Consider the following 26,037-nt stretch of genomic DNA (forward strand, 5'->3'; position numbering starts at 1 on the left):
AAATGAGGTTGAGCGCCTGAATTAAAGACAAAAGTTTTCCACATGACAAGAAAACAATGGCCACCAAAAAGAGAAAAACAAACAAACAAACAAAAAAAAAAAACAAAAAAAACGGTATCCGATAGAAACACCACCAGACATCTTCCTTAATATTACAAAAAATGGATTCAAGATTCAAACATTCTAGGTCTGATGTATAGAAGCCAATTTGACACTGATAAGGAGGTCAGCTCACCAAGAGGCTAGAGCCATCCTGAACCTTCATGTTCTTAATAACAAGTTTTAGAATACATAAAGGAACTGCAGAGCCATAGACTGAGACAGCTCACCATTACAGCTCACCATTGTTCCACGAGGTGGCGCTAAGACTGCCCCCACCTTACAGGTGAAAAACCTGTAGGGCACACAGAGGTCATAGCACCAGACCAGGGGCACAAGAGGATCATGCTCCTCACTTCCAAACTCGTGCTCCATGTAGTCAGTTATGAACATCCAAATCTAGATGAACTCTCTCCTCTGCTTGATGCTGCAACAACCTTAAGTGGCAGGGTCAGCCGTGAAGGCAGGGGAAGCATGAGCTCTGCTATTCAACCAGTTGAACTGTATCTCTTCATTGTCCACCCAATCCCATAATCCCTCAGGGAAAAATGTCAGAGGCTTGTTCACTGTCAAATATTCAGTTTACAGGTAAAGTGTTCTGGACAGATAAAGGGAAATGATTGGGCCCTTGTGGGGATCCTCAGTGGCCGTATGCACTCCTTAGTGCACAGTAGGGTAGACACTGTCGTTCACTAGCCGCATCCACCACAAAACCTTCATACCTAGACTTCCAGTAGTTTAGAGGGAATTTGACTTGTGCCTTGGCAAACCACAATCTGAGGAGGAAATCCTGAGACCATAAATGAATGCACTGTGTGATATTCCACAGGCTGTTGTTGCCAAATATTATCTCAAGGCTTAGGGATGTGGATATCATAACAGTCCTCTTTATTGAACATTCAATATCAACAAGTCATTGTATACACACAAAATAAAGATTTTCTATAGCGAACACAGTTTTTAGCCAAAACTCAATCTGTATTTCTGTCTATGAGAGGTAATTAGTCTTTACTTCCAAAATACAAATTTTATTTATGTTTTGGCCGCAGCATGGAGCATGGCTAAATCAGAAATTTAAAAAATTCATTTCTTATGCCACTTGAAGCTGCTTGCTTCACCATTTACACAGAAGATTAGCTAACAATCAATGCAAAAAAAAGTTTCTATGTATAGAAAGCCCCTCCAATTGGCATGGCATTTTTTTAGAAATCAATTGGGAAATACAAGCTTAGCTATTTAGTATTTCCTAATGGTCCCATGGGAAGGTCAGTTACATGATGTCTCCATACTTTGATACCACTATATATTTTCCTGATGTTTGCAATAATCAGGCACCACTTTTCTTGTTTGGGTAGAGGGCAAGCAGAAAGTTGTCAATCGAACCATTAATACAATTGGAGAGTCAAATAATTACTGTAGCTGAATATGTGATTAATGTGTCTTAAAATCTGAGCAGTAGCAATAAAGAACAAGAGTGTCCCTAAAGATGTCAGTCTTTCCTAATAAGAGATGTGACTGAGGCCATTTGCTGATTCTGGTGAGCTCTATTCATCCATCTCTGGGCTCCAGAAGACAGAGTAGCAAGAACGCTCTATTGAGAGGTGACTGTGTGTGTTCCTATCTGTAGGGAGCGAGCTACAAGTTCCAAGGAAATCCTTTGAACTTGGTGTCTGAAGGATACAGAGTTTGAGAGCTACACCTGAAATGTGAAGGCTAGCCACCAGGGCAGAGACTAACCCTGCTCACCACAGGGGATGGAAACATTTCAGGAACTCTACCACTTCCAGAGTGAGATTGGATACTAATACCCATTCATGGGCCTTAGAGGCAGGGACAAGACTTGACTCCTGGAAGAGGATCTTGTAGATGAGACACCTCCAATAAAGGGGTGCATTAGAAATGTTGCCATGCTAGTTTCCAACAGAATCTTAGCTATGGATGGTGAATACATCCAGGGTTAGCCCTTTAGAAGAAGAGGTAATGGCTAAGAAAGAAAGGAAGGCAAATAGAAAAATAATCTGGAGCTCATTCAGTGAACACATCAACTCTATTAGATCTCTTTCCTTAAGCTTGGCCAGAATGGTCAATCCAAAGAGGGATGTTGCCTCTTGATTCCCTAGGAAATATGTCCCCACAATATTTTAATATGTGTTATCATAGCAGCAACTACATTTAATCATTTTAACCATTTTCTTTCTATCATGCTTGCAACAGTCCAGTATCATCCGAGGCAAATTGATGACTTTTACATACATTTTTGTTACATGGCTGTCCCTTCTGAATTACTTGGCATGTTCAATGGGAAAGGATGGATTTTACTTCTAGATTTTCCCCAACACTTCAGTAGTAGTTACACCAAAGACTTTGAAATGTAGAAGAGGCTGAAGGGATCGAAAGGAAAGCAGGGCTTCCCTATGAAGCAAGACAGCATATAAGGGTAAAGCGAGGTGGGGGTGGAGGGACTTAATATGTGGTGTATTAGGGATTAATAGAAAAAGAAGTGTGTGGAGAGGTAGTAAAGGTAGTTTAAATATTTAATGATCAATGCTGTGGGATGTCCTTCTGCATGCTGTGAATGTGTGTTGCTCTGATTGGCTGATAATAAAGCTGTTTGGCCAATGGCAAGGCAGAATAACGTTAGGTTGTACAATCAAACTGAAGACAGAGATGAAGAAGGGTGGAGTCAGGGCAGCCACTGGGCAGCCACCAGGCAGCTACCAAGGAAGCAAGACATGTAAAAAAATATGAGGTAACAAGCCACAAACCATGGGGCAAAGCATAGATAAGAAATATGGGTTAATTTAAATGTAAGAGCTAGCTAGTAATAAGCTTAAGCCACTGGCCAAGCATTTATAATTAATGTAAGCCTCTGAGTGGTAATTTGGGAAGTCACTGCTGGGTATCTGGGAGTTGCTGATGGGACAGAAATTTCTGATTACATATGGCACCCAATGACTCAGTGGTTAAGAGCACTGGCAGCTCTTCTAGAGGACCAGGATTAAATTCCTAGCACTCACATGGCAGCTCATAACCATCTGTAACTCTGGTCCTAGGGGATCAGATGCCCTCTTCTTGACTCCATAGGCACCAGGCATGCACATGGTACACAGATATATACATAGATAAAACACTCATACACATAAAAAAAACTTAATAAACATTTAAGGATCCAGTTACACACATGAACTCTGAACAGCTGTGGTTACTTGCACAAGACCAGTACAAGATCAAGCCAGTCAAAAATTCCAGCATAGATGGGGAGGAGTTCATGAGCCCTCATCTCTAGCTGAGAAGCTATAGGTACATGATGGCTGCTGGGGGAGGAAGCGTGGCCATTAGTGGGTTCCCATGCCCCATGGATGACCCCACACTCATGTACGTATGGGCAGCACTGATTGGACTCAGTGGGTTAAAATAACAACAACAAAAAAGAGGACATGAAGTTGGGAGTGAGATGTGTTGGGGGGATAGGAAGGGAGGAATAGGGAGGATATGATCAAGATATACTGTATAGATCATGAATATTTTAAAGAATAAAATATTATTTAAAAGATATTTACGCATCTAAACATTTTTCTTCCCTTAGATTTTTATCTATTCAGTCTCTTCTTTAGAGTTAGGACAGAAATAGAAGAATGACTTGATTTTGAACAGGCTACTGCTGTGATTAGGGTACCATGGCTGGAGTCCAGTTCAATCTTCCCAGAGTGCTGGGTCCAGTAACATGACCTCTGCAGAATCCCTTGGTCCTCAGTGGAAAAGAAGTCCTGATGTGCCCAGCAAGATGCTACAGGGGAGACTTTGGGGGTTGGGCTGCTGGTAGCTCTGCATCTGTCATCTTGTTAGCCATCTCAGGGAAACGCTGCCCTTTCTTGTTAACAAAGCTTCAACATCTTCATTTTATCAGAGTTCAGAATTAATCTGCACTTGTCCCTAAATCACTTCTCAGATGATGTGGAGTGGGTACTTACGTCCTGGGCAACAGAGGAGATGGAAGAAGACAGAGTGCACTCTAGATGATGTAGTGTGACAGAGATAGCTCATAGTGTTCTCCCAAGGGAGGCTGATATTCTGTCTGAGGATTCACAGGGCATGAGGGTACATGTGGACACCTCTGAACTGGAGTATGGAGGGCCATGGGTGAGGAGCAATGTCAAGAATTATAGGACTTCAGGGAACAGCTATATAAACTTTCTGGGCCACAGAAGGTTGTGGGGTTAGCATATGAAGAAGACAGTTGGCAGTGAGGAAGACTGGGAGCTTTCACCAAGGCAGATAGGTAACAGAGTGTGTGTGGGAAACCCAGGGCCGCACAAATGTGTGAGAAAGCACATTATAAAAGTAGCCTGTAAAAGGTAAGACATGAGGCCAATTATCTTCCAAACTTTCTGCCAGCTCTGGACCCTTCCCCTTCCTTGGAAATGCATTTTTTCATTGCATTTATTTATTTAGAGAAAATCACATCTCCTTTTACTGTCCACGCATCCCTATTCAATTCCTTGTAGACAAGAGTCTAGAAGTCCCAGTGGGCGATGTGATGTAAGAAACAGATTGAGACCGCCTATTTTCAGTATGAAGCATGCTTAGAGTTCGTCAGGTTACAGATGAGCAGGAGGCACTACCCCCTCTTCCTTAGCTGTTTGCTGCAAACACTTGTCTCAGAACTCGGAGACCTAGAAGGTCAAAGCAGTCACTTGCTATATGATTGAGGCCATAGTCAGATAACGGGGGCCATCTTCATCCCTAAATTATTCATTAGATAAGATTCAGTGACCTAAACCAACGAGATGGGAAATTGGGAAGGGGCAAGTCTCAGCCTGGGGGAGAGGAGGACAGGACTTTAGAAATTCTGTCTTAAGATACGAGAGACTCCACTGGTGAAAACTGATTTTACCAGCCTTACTAGGGAATCGATGCCGAACTTCTGAGTGTCAGCTACGGTGGACAGCATATGGTCACTCAGTTTGGGCTCATGGTCATTTACTGAGTCTATTCTAGATCATAGATTCTAAGTTAAGACCGTGACTTGGGACACAGAGGGTTAATTAAGAATGAGGCAGGACAGGGCTCTGAGAAGTTCTTATTGGAATCCAGAAAGAAGGCCATTCAGAGTTCTCCTTTTAAAACTCTCCCTGTTATAGCTGAGGATATGGCTTAATATTCAGCAAGATGTCTGGGGGTAGAGGGATGGCAGCTCCATGTGCTTGTTTTAAATGTATATTTATAGAAAACTTTTATAGGACTTTTGACATGTTTGCCTCCCCAGATCGTGTCCAGCATGGAAAATGTGGCTGTTGGGATAAATCGTGAGACATCCAAACGATGGCTGACATTTCAAGCACTCTGTTCTTCTGCATTAGGGTGTGCTGGGCAGAGTTCTGGATTCTGTAGAACTATGCTGTCTGTTCCTTGAAAGAGGATGGAACTGCCTGGAAGTTTGTTGTCTTATAACTTGTCTGTGTCAGTTTTATGAATGGCCTCTGTCGCCTGTCTTTATTCACAGTTATTTCTGCCTTCCGGATGCTGCTACCATCTCCCTTTCATGTGTACGATCATTTTTATGGGCAGATAACATAAAACTAGCCACAAAAAATTAGCCACAACTAAGGACATCAGACATTTTTTTTTGATAGTTCCTGTAATCACAGATTTTATGAACAGTTGCTGAATTCCTTCCCCAACCCCCTCCATTACTTAGCTTACTGGATGTTAGTAAAATTCCCTCCAACCCTCCATCAGGGCCCTTTTGTGGCCTTACTTTATATTCCCCTATGGCCTCTCCCTCCACTCCACTGTGGGCTCTGGTCTTGCTGGGACTTGGAGCCAACATCACTGAAGGGCAGACTTTGCCTTGCTCCCTTCTCTAGGGAATCTTCCCAATCCTCAGCCTCCCCTGGGGTCAGCACCCACCAACTAGTGACTGGAATGTATCAAGGAAATGCTTGTTATATTAGGAGAGTTTAAAGATGACCCAGAAATGATCAGAATTTGAAAGGGAATGCTGTGTGCGGGATAACTACAGCGTAGCAATCTGCTCTGATTGAATTATTCGCCCCGTCTCTCAGATGTAAAACTTATTCCACTTAAAAAAATTCAATTAACTTTCTAACGAAAAACTAATTCTATCAAAGAAACAGGGTGCTCTAAAATGCCTAACATCCAATAACTAACTCACGGTTTCTAAAGTCTAGAAAGTTCGGATTTTATGGGTCCACAGTAGTGTCTTACAAAAAGAAAAACAAAAGCTTCCCCTGAAGCAAAATACGCAAACCCGCAGCTGCTTTGATGGAGGAGCAGAGAACGGTGTCTCCAGAAAACGTAAGTTAGCGGGATCAAATTGACATTAAAAAAATTCCTATGTATAATTCATTTTGATAGAATCAGCATCTCGTTTCACAGGTTTCTTCTCCAGAAGATGATGATCAGCACGAAGAGCTTCAGAAGGCAGAGGGTGCAGAGACCATAGAGGCTGAGGAGGTCACATTGGCAGTAGTGGGGGCATTAACATTAAAGAGAAGTGTGTTAGCCTGGCCCGTTTCTGTGTCCCTCTGTGTCTTCCTGAGATCACCGGAGATGCTGATCTATACATACACACATACTCATTGGCTGCTTTCTACAGAGCCTTTCAAATATAACATACTTGACTTCTTGGATTTTCAAATATAAAAAAGAATTGCTATTATACTTTGCAGTGAATTAAACTTAATATCCAGAAAGACCATGGAAGAGTCTGCCTAGAATCAAGGTCGTTGTCCCATTGGAACCAACATGACAGCCTCTTCCCTTTTCTAGGCTCTTCCCAAACATATGCCCTCCTTTCATATCCCGTCTCCATTGTCACGCCACCTGCCACCCTAATTACCTATCTGTCAACAGTGTATTATTAGTTTCACTTATGGCTGTCACCCTTTCTGTGACTTCTGCACAAAAGAACAAACTTAGCATACCGCAGCTTCTCCCGGAAGAGAAGAAATTCAGTGACGATTATTCTTAGTAATAACAATAATCTAGGCATAATATACAACCCTGAAGAGGGTTAACATGGATTTCCATTCCCATTACTCTTAATTGAAAATATCTGAAGCCTACTTAACTCCTTAAATAGCACAATGCACTTGTATCAGGCCAAGTCCAAGAGATCAGATGTTTGCAAAACCAGAATCACTGAAAGACTCCAAAGGCTGGTCAGGAGGGCACTTCAGCCACATTGTGCTGATAGTCATACTATGATAATGGGCAGAATATAGATGTCTAGGTCGTGAAGCTCTTTGGAATGCTATGACGATGTTGGACATGCCTGCTATTAATTACATGGTTGCCTTGACCCACAGGGTGACAACCGGTGAGAAAGCCCTGACATGGGCCATGGGTTTAGGAGTCATTTGACTCCTGTTGTTGCAAATGGGCCTCAGGCCTTGCTGGTGCCTGGTGGTGACGGTGGAACAGACAAGACACAGTCTAAGCCTCTTTATCCAAAACCTGTCTAAAAATTAAAACTGATTTTGAAAGGGCATTCTAGCCCACAGGCACTAAGGGAGCTGCAGGCAGAAGTGGAAGTGAACATTCAGAGTAGCATCTACCGCCTTCGAGGCTGAGTGCAAGCCATGACAGAGAACTACTGTTGGAAGCTTATCTCAGAGGATGGGCAAGCTAACTGATGGGCTTCAGAAGAGTTTTCCTGGGCTTGCTTCTCCACAAAGGCTATTGGCATGTGTGCTCAAATATCCTTGACTCTAAAACATAAGATTGGGTTTGGGATTCTCAAAGACAAAGTAATCCCCACCCTTCTGGGACCAGTCACTGGCATTCTAACAAATCTGGTAGCACCAAGGGCCACTGATGACAACCTTAAAAAAAAACAAAAAACAAACTACAATACAGATTCCACAGAAGGATCATGCAGTGATGGGCTGGTCCCATGAGAGAGAAAGATCTTTTTGTTGTGTTTGTTCAATTTTGAGATAGGGTCTCACTATGTGGTCCTGGCTGGCATGGAACTGGCCAGGAAGACCAGGCTGACCTTGAACTCACAGAGATCTGCCTGCTTCTACCTGTCTTTTCCTCCCAAGAGCTCCCATCATGCCTGGCAAGAAGACTGTTTCTGAAGGATAAGCTTTTGAGAGAAAACACATGGCTGGGGATACGGCTCAGTGTGTAAAAGGATTGATGCACAAGTGTGAGAACCCAAGTACCAATTTTCAGCACCCACATAAGGCTTGTTCATGTAATGTCTATAATTCCAACACTGGGAGGCCTTGGAAGGTAGATCCCTGGAGCTAAGCAGCCACCCACTCTAGTCATCAGGGAGCTCCAGGCTCAATGGGAGACTCTGTCTCAACAGGAAAGAAAAAGTAGAGAGAAATAAACATCCTACATTGACCTCTGGCTTCTACAAATACATACACACATGTGCATGCCCACACATGCATGTACGCACACAACAGACACACACTATAGCACGGAAATTGTACAGAAGATTAAGAATCATGTCCATTAGAACTAGCTATGAAGCATGGAGGAATTTGCAGGGAAGATTCCAGAATACAGATCCCAAGAGTTTTTATAAACCAGAATTGATTTCTTCTGGCTGGTGTGCTTAGATAGTCCTTGCTTCTGTGAAATATTTCCAGGTTTCCTATAGCTCTCTGTGTTTGGTGTCAGGATGCTAGAGGCTAGAGCTATGTGTGTTCCCATGAGTAGAGAGGACCCAGAAAATGTCTGAACCAAGAAAAACTCAAGGAAGGTCTTATGGACTTGGTGAATTTCAGATGAAGCACAAAGGTCTATTCTTAGCCTGACTTGGGATGCTGCCATAATTTCTAGTTTTGCTATTCGAGAACAAAGGGACCCACAGGTAGGTCACTGTGGGAGAACAAAGGAGGAATGATTCCATGCCAGCCATGAAAAGGTTCAGGCATGTAACCTTCATTCTTCTGGTGTAGAAAGCAGCCAGCATCTGCAGAATGCTTTCCTGTCTTGGTAAGGAAAAGTCAATATTCTGTTCAGCCTCCCTTGGGAGACTCAAAGTCACAACCTATAAAATTTAAACATGCATCTAGATATCTCTTGGGCATCTCAGAGATTAACACTACCTCTCATCCTCGAGCAGCAGAGGCTGGGCCATGCTTACATGGAACGCTGTCTTAGTTATGTTTCTACTGCTGTGACAAAGCACCATGACCAAGGCCACTTAAAAAAGAAAGAGTTAACTGGGGTTTACAGTTCCAGAGGGCTAGAGTCTATGGTCATCAGTGTGGGAGCATGGCAGTAAGCAGGCAGATGTGCTGCTGGCGAAGTAGCTCAGGGCTTACTTCCTTATCAGCAAGGAGGAGGGAGAGGGAGAGGGAGAGGGAGAGGGAGAGGGAGAGGGAGGAGAGGGAGGAGAGGGAGGAGAGGGAGGAGAGGGAAGAGAGGGAGGAGAGGGAGGAGAGGGAGAGGGGAGAGGGGAGAGGGGAGAGGAGAGAGGGAGAGGGAGAGGGAGAGGGGGAGGGGGGAGAGAGAGAGCTAACAGAATGGTTTGGGCTTTGAAACCTCAAAGCCCACCCCCAGTGATACACTTTCTCTAACAAGGCCACACCTCCTAATCCTTCTGAAATAGTTCCACCAACTGGGACCAAGCATTAAAATATATGAGTCTATGAGGACCACTCTCAATCAAATCACCACACACACTAAGGCACAAGGTCAAAGCCATAGTACAGTGAGGTTGAAACCCACTGCTAGGGGAGAACCCAGGCAGGGTGGGGTTGACTTCTTAGGATAGACTATGGACCTTCAGGAGGAAGCTACATGATGCTGGCCAGCTGTACTGTCTCACTTTCAGACCCAGTAAATGAGGGTAGCAGTGGGGTAGCTTCTGCACAAGACACTCCTTAGAAGTAACTGGTACAAACACTGTTTTTTAAAGTGTACATCATTGAAGTCAGGGGCCATACCCACCATTGACAAAGACACAGCAGAGAGGTCATTCTTCAGGTGCCATGGTGCTTAGAAGATTTATTGACTCTAGTTAGCATCCCTTTTTGTACACGTATATGTGGGAAGTTTGGGTATATACATGTATGTGTGTGTGTGTGTGTGTGTGTGTGTGTGTGTGTGTGTGTGTGGTACATGTGCTTGTGCAGGCCAGAGGTCAACTTCTGGTGGTATTCTTGGTAGCTGTCTATTGTGTTTTTTTGAAACAGCTTATCAGTAGGATCTGGGACACACCCATCATACTAAGCAGGCCAGTCCCTGGGATCTTCCTGTCTCTACTTCCCCATAACCCCCCAATTCTGGGATGATAAACACATATCACTGCCCAGTTTTTTACTTGAGTGTGGGGGATCAATTGCTTTACCAGCTGAGCTGTCTCCCTGGCCCCCCATCCCCACTCTTGTTCCTGATTCACCAGGTAACAGCGTCTTCCTTGAAGTCAGGGCTACATTCATGTCCTAAGAAGCTGGCTCCAGCCCTGGTTTGAGGAGTCCAGCCCTCAGCTGTGCTCCTGCACTGTGGTGTGTTGCCCTCTGCTCCACTGCACAGAACGGAGCCCTGCCCTGGCACCTTCTGCCTTCCCATGGGACACACGCTCTGACGATGCCTGCGGGTCCTTCTGGGTAGGTAAGACTATGGTGATGTGTGATGAGTGATTTCTGGGGAAGCATTAAATCCCCCTATCAACTTTTCTAGGATTTCTTTCCCTCTGTTATAAATCCTGCCTGGGTGTTTGCTGGAGTAAAGGTGATGTAGAGCCGAGTTAATATCAACTCAGATTAAGCATGAGCAGGAGATAAAGGAAAGCCACTTGCTAACATAGACCACTAGTGCACAGCCTGGCTGCACACAGCGTACCTCAGCCTGGCTCAGTGCTTTGTGTAGAGTGGTGTTCTATTCATTTCCGTATTTGTTGAACAGATGAATCAAAGACGTGGTAATCAGCCAACGTGATAAGGAGTGATAGACAAGGAATCATGTCTAAGTCTGGGTTCTAGTCAGAAGATAAGAACGTGGTCGGAACATTAGCAACCCTAGGAATAGGAAGGGAAGGACGAGGACAAGTCTGGGCATACTGGATGTGGCATACAGGCAGGCTCTCTCTCTCAAGACGTAGGTGTTAGGAAATTAGACAAATAGGACCGAGTGCTCCACAAGATGGAACCCATGCTGGCACTGTTAGGTGGCCAAGATCCTGTGCCCAGATATGTCACATACCCAAGTGGAGTACCTACTACTGTTACGCTGATAAATTAGCATAGTATTAAACAGATTCCTAACGCCTTACTGTTATACTCATAGATTAATGCATCGTCTCAGCTTACATCAGAGAAATGTCTTCTTGCAGTAGATGTTGGTTAACACAGATACACACAGCCTCACAGCATATGGAGGATGTGAGACAACAGAATGCTCGGCCATAAATGGATTGTCTATATCATACTCCTTCCTCCCGAGGCTCAGGGATCATCACGGAAGAGGAGAGCAGAAAGACTTTAAAAGCCAGAGGAATTGGACAATTGCAACAAAACCATGTTTTCTGGACATGGTACGATAGTTGCCCATAGGAATTCATAGCATTTGGAACAGCTTGCAACCCAAGTCAGACAAAATCCTAGTATGTGGGGGCATGTGGGACACACTGTAGCTGGTGGGGGAGGGAGACTCCGTTTTTGTTAAAGGTGTGGCCCCCTGGTAGGTAGACCACACTCTAGGGCAGCAGTTCTCACCCTGCGGGTGTTTGGCAAACCTCTATCTGTAAAAAATATTTTCATTATGATTCATAACAGTAGCAAAATTACAATTATGAAGTAACAATGAAAAAAACTTTATGGTTGGGGGTCACCACACCATGAGGAAGTGTATGTAAGGGTCCCTAATGCTGAGGACGCTGCTCCAGGGGATGGGCCCACACCCAAGAGTCTCTGCAGTACAAATTGGACTCAATCGGTTTTTTAAAAGAGGACAAGAAGTTGGGTTGGTAGGGAGCAAGAAGTAGGTCTGGAAGGATCGGGGTGGGGGAGTGAATATGATCAAAATACATCACACATAATTCTCAAGGAATTAATAAAATACTATTTTTAAAAGGTTGTCAGGGCTGGAAATAAAAAATGTGAACTTAGCTTCAGGTGATAGTTAAACTGTGAGAACAGAGTCAATGACACTGGGCGATAGGAAAGAACACAGCGGGGGTGGGGGGTGAAGGGAGAATGCTGGGACACATCAACACCTCTACACATCAGAGCACTAAATCAGTAAAGCTGGCAGAGCCCTGGGAACAGGTGGTGGGGGTCTACTGCAAGGCCAGGGACCATAGCCATGGCGTCACCGTCAACTCAGAGGCCACTTAGATACCGCCTGACACTCTGTTTTCCTGTCCACGTTCTCAGCCACAGTCGCTCTGTGCAATGCTGTCCTGGGAAGGCTGGGACCTGATAGGAATCACATTTGTCACTGCCTAGAACCCTGCTCACTTCTCAGTGGAGGGACTGGAGTTGGAGAAGATGGCTGCCACAGGCTCCCTCAGCCACGCGATAGCACACCTTTCACCTGGAGGGACTGGTTAACTTATATATTTTTTGTTTTTAATAGATCCTGACTGCAGTTTCCCCTCCCTCCACTCCCCCCATCCCACCCCCAACCTCCCCTCTCCCCCAGATCCACCTTCTTTCATTTCCCTTCAGAAATGAGCAGGTCACCCAGGGATCTCCACCAAACTCAGCAAAACAAGACACAGTAAGACTAGGTACAAACCCTCTTATCAAGGCTGGGTGAGGCAACCAGTAGGAGGAAAAGGGTCCTAAGAGCAAAGGAAGGAGTCAGAGACATCTCCATTCCCCCACTGTTAGGAGTCCCACAAAAGCGCCAAGCTAACAACCATGGCACATATGTAGAGGCCCCAGTGCAGACCCACACAGGCTCCATGATTGCGGCTTCAGTCTCTCTGAGCCCATACAATATCTGAAACTTTTTTTTTAAAGGTTACCACAAAGGCCGGGCGGTGGTGGCGCACGCCTTTAATCCCAGCACTCGGGAGGCAGAGCCAGGCGGATCTCTGTGAGTTCGAGGCCAGCCTGGTCTACCAAGTGAGTTCCAGGAAAGGCGCAAAGCTACACAGAGAAACCCTGTCTCGAAAAACCAAAAAAAAAAAAAAAAAAAAAAAAAAAAAAAAAAAAAAAAAGGTTACCACAAAGGATCTGGGCTGTACTTCAGTGGAATGTTTTCTAGAATGCAGGAAGCCCAGCACATGCCTGTATTGGGAGGTAGATGTGGGAAGAAGTTCAGGGTCATCCTCAGCTACATAGTAAGTTTGAGGCCAGCCTGGGATACATGGGTCCTTGTCTTAAAATAACAAACAAAACAAACAAACAAACAAAAACCATATTGAGATGGAAATAGCTGATGGATCTCACATCTCATGGGTGATATAATTTTAATGCTTTTTATATGTTTGCTCTTTATCAATGAGAAATTTCTGCTGCTTAACTTCACATTTCTGAACTTAGTATTATGAAGTAGATAGTTACTATAGCTTAGTGCTCATATATATATGTATATATTTCACAGGTGGATTTTATAGACAGGAATTTAAGGAAAATGCCGCTCAGCTCCTTTCTAGTCTGAGACTTAAAAAGATTTTTATTTTATTTCATGCTTTTTGCCTGTGTGCATGTCTGTACCATCTGAATACATGGTGCAAGAAGAGGATGTCAGATCTCCTGAAACTTGATTTACAGGTGTTTATGGTGTGATATGTGGGTGCTGAGACTGGAACCTGGGTCCTCTGTAAGAAAAGCAAGTGCTCTTAACCACTGAACCATCACTCTAGCCACTAATGTGGGACTTTAAAATGTTATCTCACTTCTTTGGGATTTTATTGTTTGCAATAGTTTTAAAATTACTTTTATTCTTATTATACTATAATTTTTTAATAGCCTGCATCCCGAGGTTCTAATTACATGAACTTGGGAGCTGTGCTTCTGTCCTCTGTTTGTGAGGCCAGTGTGTTTTCTAGGCTCTTGAGGTGAGAAGAATATTTTATTTGCTCTGCTTTTAGACTGCCAGAAAACAAACCCGGTTAATTTACAGTTAGTGTGACATGTCTGGCCACATACAAGGTCTCTATTAACGTTGTCTTTTGCAGACATGAACTGGGAGAATAGCATGATATAACGCCTATTGTTAGATGGGGGTTATATATACTGGAGAGCAAACTGCCTCTTTTAAGGAGGTCTTATCGAGAAAGGGAGCTCTGCTTGGGACTTTGTGGTGGGGGCATCACTGAGGAGCTGCGCCAAGGGACTCATAAGAGAAGATCAGATTAGAGGGCACACCATGTCCTGATTTATCTTCCCATGTTCTACATTCAACTATGAAATCATTTCAAAGGGGGGGGGGAGGTGGGGCATTTCATATTGATGCACAAGAAAAATGATAGAGCCTGTGCTGCCCTCTGCTGGTCATCATGATGCATAGCAGAACTGTTCATGTCTCAGAAAGAAAATGAGTTATCACATTTTGTGACCAGTGTTCACAGTGCTGAAGTTGCTACCCATGCTACTGGAAGAGAAAAGTAATCATAAATCTCACCCAGTTATGAGCCCTGTGAGCTACAACAGCCACCTGCCTGCAGGATAGGCTCAAATGTCATGGGAATAACAAACCGCTTTAAAAAATGGATTTAGGGTCTGCTTTATGAAATGGAACCCACATCTGACATTGTTAATAAAGGCCAAGAACCGAAGACTAGATACATCATAGAACCTAGGGGAAAACCTACTATTATTCTGCTAAAGTAACACAGCAATGAAGCAACTCCTAATGACTCCAGGGGAAAACTTACCACTGCTGTGCTAAATTCACATAACAATGAAACAACTCCTAAGTATTGTTATACTCGTAGATCACTGGCTTGTTCAGCTTCATCAGGTTCTTGCAGTAAATGATAATTAATACAGAGACTCACAACTTGACAATGTGCAGAGTGAGAGACTTTGGAGCCCTCAGCCCTAAATGGCCTGTCTTTATCAATTTCCCCCCTTCAAGGCTCAGGTATCTATGTGGGACAGAAGAAGAGAAGACCGTAAGGGCCGGGGGTGGGCTGGTGGGGGAGCTCCAAGGAACCAGTGTCTTCTAGACACAAGGCTGATGCATATATGAACTCAAAGAGGTTGCAGCAGCACACACAAGACACACACAGTTCCAAGCCAGACAAAAATCCCAGCACAGAGCAGGGGAGATGGGCATAAAGTCCTGCTCCTAACAAGGAAGCTATTTGCAATGGATAGCTGCTGGGAAAGGGGGAGTTAGTTTTCTTCCATGCAGTGTCACTGGGTATTCCAGTCACACTCCAGGGCAGGCCCCATGCCTAGGAGTAGCTGGCCAACACACAAAAAAAGTGCTCCCCCTCCCTGTGTGAGTGTGAGTGTGTGTGTGAGTGTGAGTGTGTGTGTGAGTGTGTGTGTGTGTGTAGGTGTGTGGGTATGTGTGTAGGTGTATGGGTGTTGGGAATGTGGAAGGAGTTAGGGGAGGTCAAAGAATACAATCAAAGTATATTGTATGAAAAGTTTAAAAAGCAAGAGTTAAGAGGAGAAACAAACGATGGGAAAAATGATTTATTTTCAGTAATTTAGTTTCTTGTTAACACTGCCAGAAAATGGACAGACAGGTGATGTTTACAAAGGTTCACCCTCTGATCTTGACCCATAAAGACATTATTAATTATCTTTGTTTTAAACAAGCAGGGCTTACCCTGTCGCAGTAAGGCAGAGGCATGGCTTAGATGGAGCAAGGCAGCCTGCAGTTCGCTCCACTTTATTACCGGCAACACAGGACTCCTGGCCCTTCCTGTAAAACTTGGCGCCTCGCAGCTATCATGTTTTTATCTCTGTAGTGAGTTTGTTTTTCTCCTTTTTTTCAGTTTTTGAGATAATATCATTCTATACATCCCAGGCTGGCCTTTAACTTATGATTTTTCCACCTCAGGCTCCCTGGTGCTGGAATTGCAGGCATACACAACACCAGCCTGTTAATATTTTAAAATTTTATATGTGTGTATGTGGGGTGTGTATGTGTACCATGTGCATACAGGAGCTCAAGGAGGTAAAAAGAGTGAGTCAGATCCCCTGGAACTGGGATTAAAGGTGATTGTGAGCTACTATGGGGGTGCTGGGAACTGAACCTGGATCTTCTGCAAAAGCAACATATGCTCTTAACTTCTGAGCTGCCTTTCCAGCCTGGCTTTTTGTATTTCTTCACATCACCAAAAGTCAGTGCAGAAATAACTTCAGAGTGGTTCCAAGGCAGCAGCTAGGTTCTGCCTCCTGTCACTTTGGAGAAGGTTCTGATGTGTCAAAGTCCATGCTTCATGTATGAAGGGACAGTGAGACTCCTTTTTGTCCATTCTGTGACTGCTAGTGCACATGACTCTTTCTTTTTACTGTAGTGTGTGTGTGTGTGTGTGTGTGTGTGTGTGTGTGTGTGTGTGTGTGTAGGCCAAAGGTCTACCTTCAGTGTAAATCCTCAGGTGCTGTCCAGTGTCCACTTAGATTTCTCATGACAGACTCTTTCACTGGGACTGGGGACTTGCTGGGTTAGGCCAGCTGGCCAGCCAGTGAGACCCGGGGACCTGCCTGTCTCCAGCTCTGCAGCATAGGGATTATAGGCACGTTCCACCATGCCCAGCGTTTTACAGGCTTCCAGAGACTGAATTAGTGTCCCTGTGCTTTACAAGAGCTGTACTGACCGAGCCATCTCTCCGGCCCCTGTGTGTATCCGTAGCACCCTCTGGCACATCTAACCCGTGAGCACCTATCACTAGACAGGCTGCATTCACATTCAGAGGTGAGGAGCAGTCTGAGGCAGTGAGAGTCAGCCGGGGTGTTCTCTGAGCTCTGCCAGTGTCCTTCAGCTTCTTGGAGTCAAAATAGCGAAGCTGACAGTTTCAGCAAATGGATGAGTGAGTGGTGAGTGAATGAATGGAAACAAGGACGCAGTTTGAGTGGAGAGCAAATGTTCTGCCCATCAGAGATAATTTGCCTCTTCTTTTGCAGATTTTGAGACATGTTAGGACCAATGCTAAAATCAGGAGCTGTGGGGAGGGGTCCTTATTCATGCCCAGGCCTTACAGAGAAACACTACAGCAGGCAGGTGTTCCTTCCTGGTAGAAGGCCGGCCTTACTCCGACTTTTGAGAGAAGGGCTCCGTGGCTGACAATAGCTTACTTGACAGATAAAAAGCTCACAGACAGTTTGGAACCCAGCTCTGCCAGTCCGGGATTTAAACCTGTGCTTTATGTCAGAGACGAGAGGGGTAGCACACGCAGAATACACCTGTGACAGTCTCAGCAGGGGCTGTGCCGCCCCGCCCTGGCCATGCACAAGGCCCCTGCTCCTACCCACTCATGCTGTCTGCACACCAGGCCTGAGGCTCCCTGACCCCAAGAGAGTCTGGACTCAGGAAATGCATCACTTTAATGAAAGGACTCGTAAATAAACTTGGTGATATCCTTTAGTCTCATGGAGGAAGGCAGTTCTAACACCTCCTCCCGTGAAACAAGCCAGTCACAACGGGTCAAAGTGCACAGGATTCCGCTGATAGGGGGGTCCCCAGGGCTGTCACATTCATAGGGACAGAAAGTAGTTCCTACATTCAGTTTCTGCTCTGTCTCCCCTCTGTGGGGGACAGTGACATGGAAGTATAGGCTAAATAAATATTTTCTTCCCCAAGTGCTTATCATGGCAAAAGAAACCTGACGAGGACACTATAATAAACAGACTCAGCTAGACTGACTGGCCAGTAAGTTCCAAAGATGTGCCCATCTCTGCCTCTCCAGAGCTGGGATTACTTGAATTGCTACACCTGGATTTTTTTGTGGGTGCTGGGGACCCACATTCAGGCCCTCAAACTTGCCTGGAAAACAAAGCTGAACTGTCTCCACAGCCTGGCTACATGCTTTTAAGTTCTACGCCAGGAACAAGGGTTACAAAAACGGGTTAGACATGATTCCTACATTTTGAAACTGTCTTAAAATCTCCATGAAAACATTGTAAATCTGCATGTGCTATTTTTATATTTTCTTTTCTCTAAAGTTCCTTCTTTTCTGGCCACAGAAAGTTCAAATTGATAATTATTATTCAGCAGTTCTAACAGTAGCGATCGTAAGTAGTACAGTTTGAAATGGTGTGTGTTCCACCTGGCAGAGCCTTCACTAGGCCTGTTACTGCTGTTGCCGAGGGCACAGGTCCCCACCAACATGCCTGCACAGCAAGGGTAGTTCTGCAGCTCCTTCTTGGTGTGGGATAGGCCAGGGAGGGAGGGTAGGCAGGAGCGTGTCGGGGAGAAGGAAGGAGGGAGTGTATTTAATGTGGAGCCCAACAGTGCAATCAATAGGTGCTGTCCACTGACTATCAATTAAGGCCCAATTATGGCCTCTGCACTCAGATTTTGATAAGTTGCTGGCAGTGCCTGGGAAGCTGCCAGATAAACAATGGCTGCAGGCAACTGCATCCCATGTAATGAGGCAGGACCACTCTGGAGTGAGGTGTAAATGAGGACCTTGCTTTGTATGTGGAGACAACACAACAAGAAAAACCACCAGGAGGATGAGTGGGAGGGAGACGAGGAAAGAGCATCCTCAGTGAGGTCCTGGAAAAGCACTTGGCTGTTCACCAACTTACTGTGGGGTAGGGGTGGGAGCAGAACACCGTGTACTTCCGAATGATGCCATTCAGCTTGAGCGGGGGCAGCCAGGACACAAATACCATGGAGGCTGAGGCTGCCGCCGCCTTGACACCAGCAGGAGGACCTGGAACTAGAAAATCCGGGGTTAGTCACAGGTGACATGGAGCCTCCCAGGGCTGCCCAGGGACTGTCTGGTGGCCCAGCCCCTCTCCCTGCTCAGCTCTTTGAGGTCCAGTGTCAAGGGTCCCAGTGTGTCCCAACAACCAAACCATACTCATACATCGAGTCCTAACCCTGATGACTCCAGATGTCACGGTATTTGGAAATAGGCTCTTTACCAAGGCAAGGCCCTGTTGAAAGCTCAGTAACAGTTGGGACATCTACATCATTTCCTCTAAGGTACGAGGGAAATTGGGAAAGACAGGGTGGAAAGAATATAAGACCTGGCAGAAGGGCTGGGATCCTTTAAGAGAGGGGTTGGGGGTCAGAGGCAGTGGATGTCAGCATTCTGTGAAGTCAGAATCTTCCTGTCCTCAAGTGAACTGCCATGCTGTGAGGGGTGGGGGAGTGAGGAAGGGGGAGGGGTGAAGGCAGGGATGAGGCGTGGGGATGAGAGTGAGGGCAGGAGTTAGGGTTGGGAAATGAGGGTGGGGGTGAGAGGTGGGGCTGAGGGTAAGGGTGAGGGTGAGGGTGAGGGCAGGGGTGAGGGGTGGAGATGAAGGTGAGAAGTATGACAATACACAGAGGACACACAGGCTGTTGTGTTGTTGGCTTACACCTGCTGGACAGGGCACATCCCCACATTCGGAGGCAGTAGAATTCTAGGAAGGGCTGATGTACTCACAAAACCTCCAGAACCTATTGCAGGGCTGCAGGGCTGGTGATTGTATGAACACACACACACCAACTTTAGGTTCACTAAGATACAGTTACACATAGGCATATTCTCAGTTGTGGTCTGAATGAGAAATGTCGTCTAACGGCTCCTTATTTGAACACTTGGTTCTCCATTGGTAGCTCTGCTTAGGAAGTTATGGGAAGTTTAGGAGGGCGGGCTTCCTGGAGGAAGTACATCCCCGAAGGGGGCGGGGCACGTTGAGAGTTTGCACTCTCACCCACTTCCTGTTCTGGCTCTTGGCTTCCTGTGTGAGGAAGCAGTGTGATCAGCCAGCTTGTGGCTCCGCACTGTGGATTCTCTGACTGTTCCCATGCCTCCCTCACCATGTTGGGCCCCGCTTTTCTGAAGCTATACACCCAAATAACCCCCTTTTTTTTTCTTTGAAGTTGCTTTTGTCGGTAGGTTTTCTCACAGCAACAGAAAGGCAACAAATACACTTTCGATGCTCTTCAGGCTACACAAGCTCGGGATGTGGGTGGTCAAGGATTCTCCAGATTTTGATGTTTATTTCTTTTACCCTTACTCAGCTTTACCTTTATACATCTCACCAGAGAAAGCTTCTCTGATGCCAGTTGGGGTGGACGCGGAGATCACACATTCCACCTACTGCTGGCCTCAGAGACTCACATGCATTAATGACATGCTTAGTAAATATTTAAATTTAAACGGAGCTGGCTCTATGTATACATATACTATGTGTACTTTTTCATAAAGGGATGGAGGTGGAGTTCAGCGCACGCCTCAGAGTGAAAATAGCTACTGAAAATTAATAGATCATTTTTCTTTGTGTTCTTTCCTTGCATGACTATGTTTAGGTTATAGTTTGGGCAAATAAAATAATATTAAGATTCCACAAACGTTTCAGAATTCAGAATTCATTGTGCTCAAAAGATTAAAGCTGTGTAGCAAGTCACCTCTTACGCTCTTTCAGCAAATGATAAATGTGTATGTTTTATTGAGCTAAGGGTCCTGAGCTCTAGATTTGAAAATTCAATGATTCTCATGCCCAAGATGATGACCATGGACACAGCACTTTATGGATCTTAGACGTGTATACTTGGACCTTTGGATATGACCACAGGCCCAAGAATCTTGAGGGACTGAGGAACTGGACAAGAGAGTTGTTCTCACTGTACAAACACCTGCTTATATTGGATACTGAGTGTCTAGTGGTGGTTGGCAGTACCCTGCTGTGACGGCTTGTGTTCTGTCAGTTTGTCACAAACAAGGGTCACATGGGAAGAGGGACCATCAACTGGGAAAATTCCTCCAGCAGATTGTGTGTAGAGCATTTTTTTTTTTGATCCATGATGGATTCAGGACAGTCCAGCGCACTGTGAACAGTGCCACCCCTGGGAAGGTGGGCCTAGCTGAGCAAGCCAGGAGGAACTAGCCAGTCAGCAGCACTCCCCCATGGCCTCTGCATCAGCTCCCGCCTCCAGGTTCCTGCCTTCAGCTCCTGCCCTGACTCTCCTCAGTGATGGAGTGTGATGTGGAAACGGAAGTAAACCCTTTACTCCTCTAGTTGCTTTTGGTCATGATGCTTTGGTCACAGCAATGGAAAGCTAACTAGGACACCTGTCATTTCTAAATTATGAAATCTTTTGTGTCTTCCTCTTTCTATACAGTCTCTGCTCCATTTCACTTCAAAAATGCCAACCTATCCAAATAAACACTGACATTCAATTCTGAGTTCCCTTTGTCCTACAGCACCAGGATGAGGGGAATTCTCCACATCTTCCATGGGGTCTGATGGAGTCATCTCCAGTCAATCATATCTCCATCACTGCCTGAACTAGATATAAAAGCAGAGATCAGTGGATAGGCAGGTTAGACCTTAGGCCTCAGGGTCAAACGCTAAGACATAAAACTACAGTTTCTAAAACTGGATGATTAATTAAATATTAACCCCAAATTTCCAGTTAATGGGAGCTGTGGAGGCCTTCCCTTTTTGTTGGATTTCCATACATTCTTCTGAAAAATGAAAATGTCAAATTTATGCTGCAGCTCAATTTCCTTCTTAATAATTCCAGAGATATTTGTATCACCATTAGTGATAGAAAGGATGATTTTGCCATGCTCTGAGGTAGGGGAGAGCAAAGCATGAAGTCTGTAGTAAGGGGGCAGCAGCCTTCTGTGTGCCAGTCTGAGGCATGGTTACTGCACTTCCATTTTCATACACGCATCAGGTCTGAGGGATGTAGCAACTTGGTTCCCTGTTGTTCTGAGAAAGTAAGCTGTGTAAGTCTTGTGAACATCAGGGCACACCACCAGCACCTACACAGCTCTCTGCCACACTTCACAATTGAACGACATCTCTTCTCACTCAGGACTTAGCTTTGTGGATAGCTCAAGACACGAGTGACTTCCTATGGGCACTGCATTTTGACTTTAGATTTCCTGAAAGGATCCGATGTCATTGAGTAGAGCTCACCAACAGCTGCACATTCTTGGGAAGAATGGCCTGTGTGTTTTAGAAAAACTAAAGGAAGTGACATGTGTGAAGATACCTCAATATAAGGAGGCCTGGAGAGTTGGTAGAATACTATGAGGGGGTAGGTGGATGGACTGTGGGAGAGAGAGCAGGGCCTGGCTCCCTGAGGGGAGAGCAGGGTGGAGGCAGCAGAAGGTACCCTCTGGATGTCTGGTGATCACGGGGATGACGGACAGGGGGTGGGAAGGAGAAGGAGGAGGTCCCATCCTTGCATCTAAACCTGAGCTCCAAGCTTTGCTTCTAGGACACATGTGGGCTGGAAGAACAGCATGCTTGGGATCCATGCAGCTGAGGGGACAGAGACATCAAACCTTCCAGGACCAGCTGGTGACATGATGGGCTACAGCCAGGAGGGCTCTGCTCCCTAACCTGCCCCCACTTCCTGGACGATGTGTAAGTTCAGATCGTGTCTACACAGCACTTGGGTGCTGCCGTGTCCTGGGTCAGCCCATGTCTGTCGTGAACCAGTGCTGGGATGCTTCTGGAAGTCTCCTTGGGCATCCGGTTGGTACTGGTTGCTTCTTCCTTCACTGAACAACTGCCTTTCTCACTGCTGCCCTGCGGGGCACGACAGCCTAAACCGCTCCCCAAACAGCTCTGACAGGGAAATGGGGAAGACCGGCTTGTGTGGAGCAGCAAGTGCTGGTCTGGAGCCGGACGGGAGTTAAAACCTACTTAGTCAGTATGAATCCTTTGAAGAATTCATTTAACAAAAAATTGCCACGGAGCTTTGAATTCAAGCCTTTCTGAAATGATCCAGTTCACGTGGCACAAGACTCAGGCCAGTCCATAGTTTTTAAGCAAAAGAGCTGACCCCGGTAGTAACTGAAGTTATCTGAACAGAGCACAAAACACTCAGCAGGCATGTGAGCCCTGGGATAAAAAGGTGGTTCTGGTTAAACAAACAAACAAACAAACAAAGATGGAAACAAAGAGACAGAAAGAGGAAGAGAAGAAAGAGGGGGAGATAGGAAGGGAGAGAGGTGGAAAAGGGGGAGACACGGAGCAGAAAAAGGAGACGTGGGAGGGGGAGAAGGAGAGGGAAGAGCAGGAAAATATTTATAGGAGGTAGGATCCATCAATGGCTACATCAAGCAAAGTAGCCAGCTGGAGGTGGAGGGCCTGACTCACGCTGGGCTGTGTAGTGGGCAGTGGAGACTGGAATGAACAAGGTCAAGAGTAGACGGATGGGCAAGGCCCGAGGCAAGCCTTCTGACCTGCCTTCAGCAGTGGCTTCTGCCCAGGGCGTTTAGGATCTGAACTTCCCACTCAGTGCCCACACTATGTCTCACCATCCTCTTTGGTGCGGGTGAAGATCTGCTCGCTTCGGACGCCATCCCCTGCACGGGTGAAGGCCAGCACCTGGATACTGTAGTTGGTGTATTTCTCCAGTCCATCCAACTCCAAGGAAGGCTGAGTGGTGGTGATGTTCTTAATCTCGCCCAGCTCTGGAGAACAAAACCAAAAGACAGGACCTCATTACCAAGGCCATCATACTTCCTGGCTGACCCTCTTCTACCTGTCACACAAAGTTCAGGAAGGAGCTGTGCAGACGTATCATAGGACACCATCACCATGTACCATTTGCAAGAAAAATAATTACCTACATCAAAATGTCTGAAAAACAAACAACAAACAAACAGAAAACTGATTTGGAAAACAGTAATTCACTCTCGATAAATCAAATCCCAGCATCATGATGCCACTCCTGGAGCATCTCACACCAGCAAAGAGCACTGTGCACCTCTCACTAGCAAAACTATCTCTTTATACCTAATGGCTGTTCACCGTGAAACTTCTGCAAGGTGAAGATTCCATATACATAAATATTTCATTTTCGTGTATGTGTGTGTGTGTGTGTGTGTGTGTGTGTGTGTGTGTGTGTGTGTGTGTTGACTAATCTTTTGCCAGCTTGACACAGATAGTGTCATCTGTGAGGAGGGAACCTCAGTTGAGAAAAATGCCTTCATCAGATCAGCCTAAAGACATGACTTGATTAATGGTCAATGTGGGTGGTGCCATCCCAGGCAGATGGTCCTGGGTGTCTAAGAAAGCAGGCTGAACAAGCCTTGAAGGACAAGCCAGTAAGCAGTGTTCCTGCCTTGAGGTTCTGACCTGACTTCCCTTCGTGGTGGACTATAAACTGTAAGCTGGAATAAATCCTTTCCTTCCCAAGTTGCTTTCCATCGATGTGTTTTATCTCAACAATAAAAGGCAAACCAAGACACATATTTTGCATATGTATAGGTATACACATGTATGGGGTGCACATATACATGTGTATTTTAATGTTTGGAATCATCCTTGTTCATGCCTCTATCTTATTAATTGAGTCAGGGTTGCTCAATCAAACCCAGAACTCACTGATATCCCTGGCCTTGCTCACCAGATTGCCTTGGAGATCCCTGTTTCTGCCTTCAAAGAGTGAAATTACAGGTGGGTCACTATACCATCTGGTGTGACACTGGTTACAGGGATCCAAATTCTGGTCCTCACACTTGTATGGTGAGTGCCTTAACAACTGAGCCACCTCCCAGGCTCACCATTTATATTTTTTAAATTCTACTGTAGTATATGCAGATTTTAGGTACCCAAGTTAATCTCAAATATCTGAGCTAAGATGTACACCATGGGCAAATTCCAGCTCTGTCCTACACCACTGACTATAGTCACCTAGGTATCTGTAAGATCCCCAGAACTCAGTTGGCTTCCACAGCTAAACCTGCATCTTGGTAAACAAGCACTGACTATGAGGGGCGATAGGTGAGATTGGCCAGATGATGCAAGACTTTCTCAAGGGTCTGCGTATCAGGATTTCAAGATGCATTTGTTCAGCATTCCTGACTGTTTGTGCTGCCTCAACATGACTGAACAAATATTTAAACGAGACTTGCATTGGAGCTGATCTGAGTTGCTCAGTACACTCCTCATTTTACCTAGAGTGAACTCTTCTCTGTGTCACCGCTGAAGTGACAGGTGATGTGTGAGAACCTTGGCATCTGCTAAATTTGCCTTACTTTCCTGAGTGGGATCCAAGAGTGCTATTCAGAGATGGCACACCATGCCTCCACCTTAGGCAGAAGGCACATGGCAACTGAAAGCAAGTGGAATGATGTGGCAAGTGTCTACACAGCTGCACGGCCCTGAGTTTCAAATGGATGCCAGTCACTTCCAGAGTCAGGGGCGAATCAGGAGGAGGCCCCGGATCTGCTTGCCCAGGGCCAGGTGGCTGTGAGCAGGGCAGTTGGCACCACGGGACTGCCATCTTACTAAGGGAGGACTGAGGTGAGAGGCAGGGGCCCAGCAGACACCTGCCGGGTAGCTGGGAACAGCGAGGCACACCTTTGATAAGTTCTGAAAGTATTGAGAGCTGTGTCCCCGATCTCCTGTCTCAACAGAGGTGGGGACACACATGGCCAGCTTCCTCAGGCACCAGCACTGCCCATAGGACCAAGATGGACAAACCGAGTCAGCTCAGCAGTTCATGACTCCACACCCGTCATTGACAGGCAGGGAGCTGAGGACAGGAAAGCAAGACCTTGTCAAGACAAGGTTAGGATCCCTGAGCTCAGGCTGTGGACTCAGGCTGAATGGCTTCACGTCCACCACACACAGTCTCAGACGCCAGGTCCTGGACACTTAGTAAACACAGCAGACGGGACTAGAAGCATGTGCTATCCAGAGGTAGCGTGCTTTGGCTGCCTGGGTCACGGCAACACGTTGTCCATCAGCATCCCAGCCAGAGGGTCAGATGTCAAGGGCTTTGAGACGGACATGTGATACATGTGGAAAGCATGTGTGCAGTGCACATGTAATGCCTGTGAAAAGGGTATGTCACCTGTGCTGGGTTGTGATGTGTGCACGGTGCAGTAACTGCAGTGTTTACACT

The 26,037-nt window shown here is 45.7% G+C and overlaps 1 protein-coding gene across 3 annotated transcripts in view; it reads right to left on the reverse strand.

Moving 5' to 3' along the window:
- Dscam (DS cell adhesion molecule) overlaps positions 1 to 26,037 on the reverse strand; it is a 611,935-nt gene that overhangs the window by 73,549 nt on the left and 512,349 nt on the right. For all 3 annotated transcript variants that reach the window (XM_052741323.1, XM_052741322.1, XM_052741324.1), the window contains 2 exons: positions 23,441 to 23,596; positions 18,753 to 18,886 (listed from right to left, as the gene is read on the reverse strand). In XM_052741323.1, coding sequence (XP_052597283.1) covers positions 18,753 to 18,886; positions 23,441 to 23,596 — 290 coding nt within the window. The remainder of the gene's footprint in view (positions 1 to 18,752; positions 18,887 to 23,440; positions 23,597 to 26,037) is intronic.

This window comes from Peromyscus californicus, unplaced genomic scaffold (genome assembly GCF_007827085.1).
Source record: "Peromyscus californicus insignis strain IS unplaced genomic scaffold, ASM782708v3 Scaffold_16__1_contigs__length_79575227, whole genome shotgun sequence".
In the NCBI taxonomy this organism is placed as follows: domain Eukaryota; kingdom Metazoa; phylum Chordata; class Mammalia; order Rodentia; family Cricetidae; genus Peromyscus; species Peromyscus californicus.